This window comes from Bison bison, unplaced genomic scaffold (assembly GCF_000754665.1).
Source record: "Bison bison bison isolate TAMUID 2011002044 unplaced genomic scaffold, Bison_UMD1.0 scf7180017863460, whole genome shotgun sequence".
NCBI classification, from domain to species: Eukaryota; Metazoa; Chordata; class Mammalia; order Artiodactyla; family Bovidae; genus Bison; species Bison bison.
In genome coordinates this window covers 8733-10206 of record NW_011494032.1, presented here as the reverse complement: position 1 = coordinate 10206, position 1474 = coordinate 8733, and the positions used below count along the sequence as shown (strand labels likewise).

Genomic DNA, 1474 nt, shown 5'->3' with positions numbered 1-1474 from the left:
ATCTAGTCAAGGCTATGGTTTTTCCTGTGGTCATGTATGGATGTGAGAGTTAGACTGTGAAGGAGGCTGAGCGCCGAAGAATTGATGCTTTTGAACTGTGGTGTTGGAGAAGACTCTTGAGAGTCCCTTGGACTGCAAGGAGAGCCAACCCAGTCCATTCTAAAGGAGATCAGCCCTGGGATTTCTTTGGAAGGAATGATCCTAAAGCTGAAACTCCAGTACTTTGGCCACCTCATGTGAAGAGTTGACTCATTGGAAAAGACTCTGATGCTGGGAGGGATTGGGGTCAGGAGGAAAAGGGAATGACAGAGGATGAGATGGCTGGATGACATCACCAACTCGATGGACGTGAATTTGAGTGAACTCTGGGAGTTGGTGATGGACAGGGAGGCCTGGCGTGCTGCAGTTCATGGGGTCGCAAAGAGTCGGACATGACTAAGCGACTGAACTGAACTGAACTGGGTCACAAAATTATCATCAATCTAGCTCAAAATAGCTGTGAATCATCACAGCTCAACCTATCAGGTCAGGGTCCATCCCACCCAACCCCTGTCCCCAGCCTGCCTGGGGCTTTCCATCATATTGAGCATGTGTTCTGAGCTCCCTCTGTGTCTCCTCCTCTCTCACTCCTGTGTCTGTGTCCACAGAGGAGTTCATTGTGATGGCCCCCCCGGACCCCATTGTGGCAGTGCTGGGTGGGGAAGTCCAGCTACCCTGTCGTGTATCTCCAGCCATGAGCGCCGAAGACATGGAGCTGAGGTGGTTCCGCTCCAAGTTTTCAGAAGCTGTGTTCATCTATCAAGACCGACTCGAGCAGAAAGAGGAGCAGATGGCTCCTTACGCAGGGCGGACCTCGCTGGTGAGGGACCTCCTCAACCAGGGAGAAGCTGCTGTGCGTATCCAGAATGTCAATGTTTCAGACAATGGGCTGTACACCTGCTTCTTCAGAAAGGGAGGCTTCTATGAAGAGGCCAGTTTGGAGCTGAAGGTGGCAGGTTGGTGACTTGATATTTTTGATCCTGGAGTATTGGAGTTGGGAGGAACTTCAGGGATAATGGCAATCAATCCCTCATTTTATAGATATGAAACAGGAGACTCATCCACGCATTCCATTATTTGGTACAAACATATTGAAACCCTACTCTATGTCACATCCTGTTCTGGGCACCTGGGATGCATCAATGAACCAAAAAATGTTCCTGTTCTGTGGAGCTTATATTCTAGAGGCAGTTCATAAATACTTTGATAAATAGGTTATAGAGGAAATTAGGAGGTGGTAAGTATTAATATTTATGATAAAAGGGCAAATATAACAGTGGAAGGGGACCAGGATGAGGTGGGGCAGGTGGGCTTGTGTTATGTAGAGCCTCAGGTTGGGATTTTTTGACAATTTGAGCAGAAGCTCAAAGGAAGTAGGGATTTAGCCACGTAGATATCTGTGGGACCAGAGTTCCCAGCAGAGGAAACACCTGGC

General features: G+C 48.5%; 1 protein-coding gene across 1 annotated transcript in view; it reads left to right on the top strand.

The window, feature by feature from the left end:
* Nucleotides 1–647: 647 nt before the first annotated feature.
* The window catches only part of LOC104983849 (myelin-oligodendrocyte glycoprotein-like), a gene marked incomplete at both ends in the record, with an annotated part of 4588 nt that continues 3761 nt past the window's right edge, over nt 648–1474 (top strand). Inside the window, one exon of the mRNA XM_010833375.1 lies at nt 648–995. Within this exon, the coding sequence (XP_010831677.1) occupies nt 648–995 (348 nt within the window). The remainder of the gene's footprint in view (nt 996–1474) is intronic.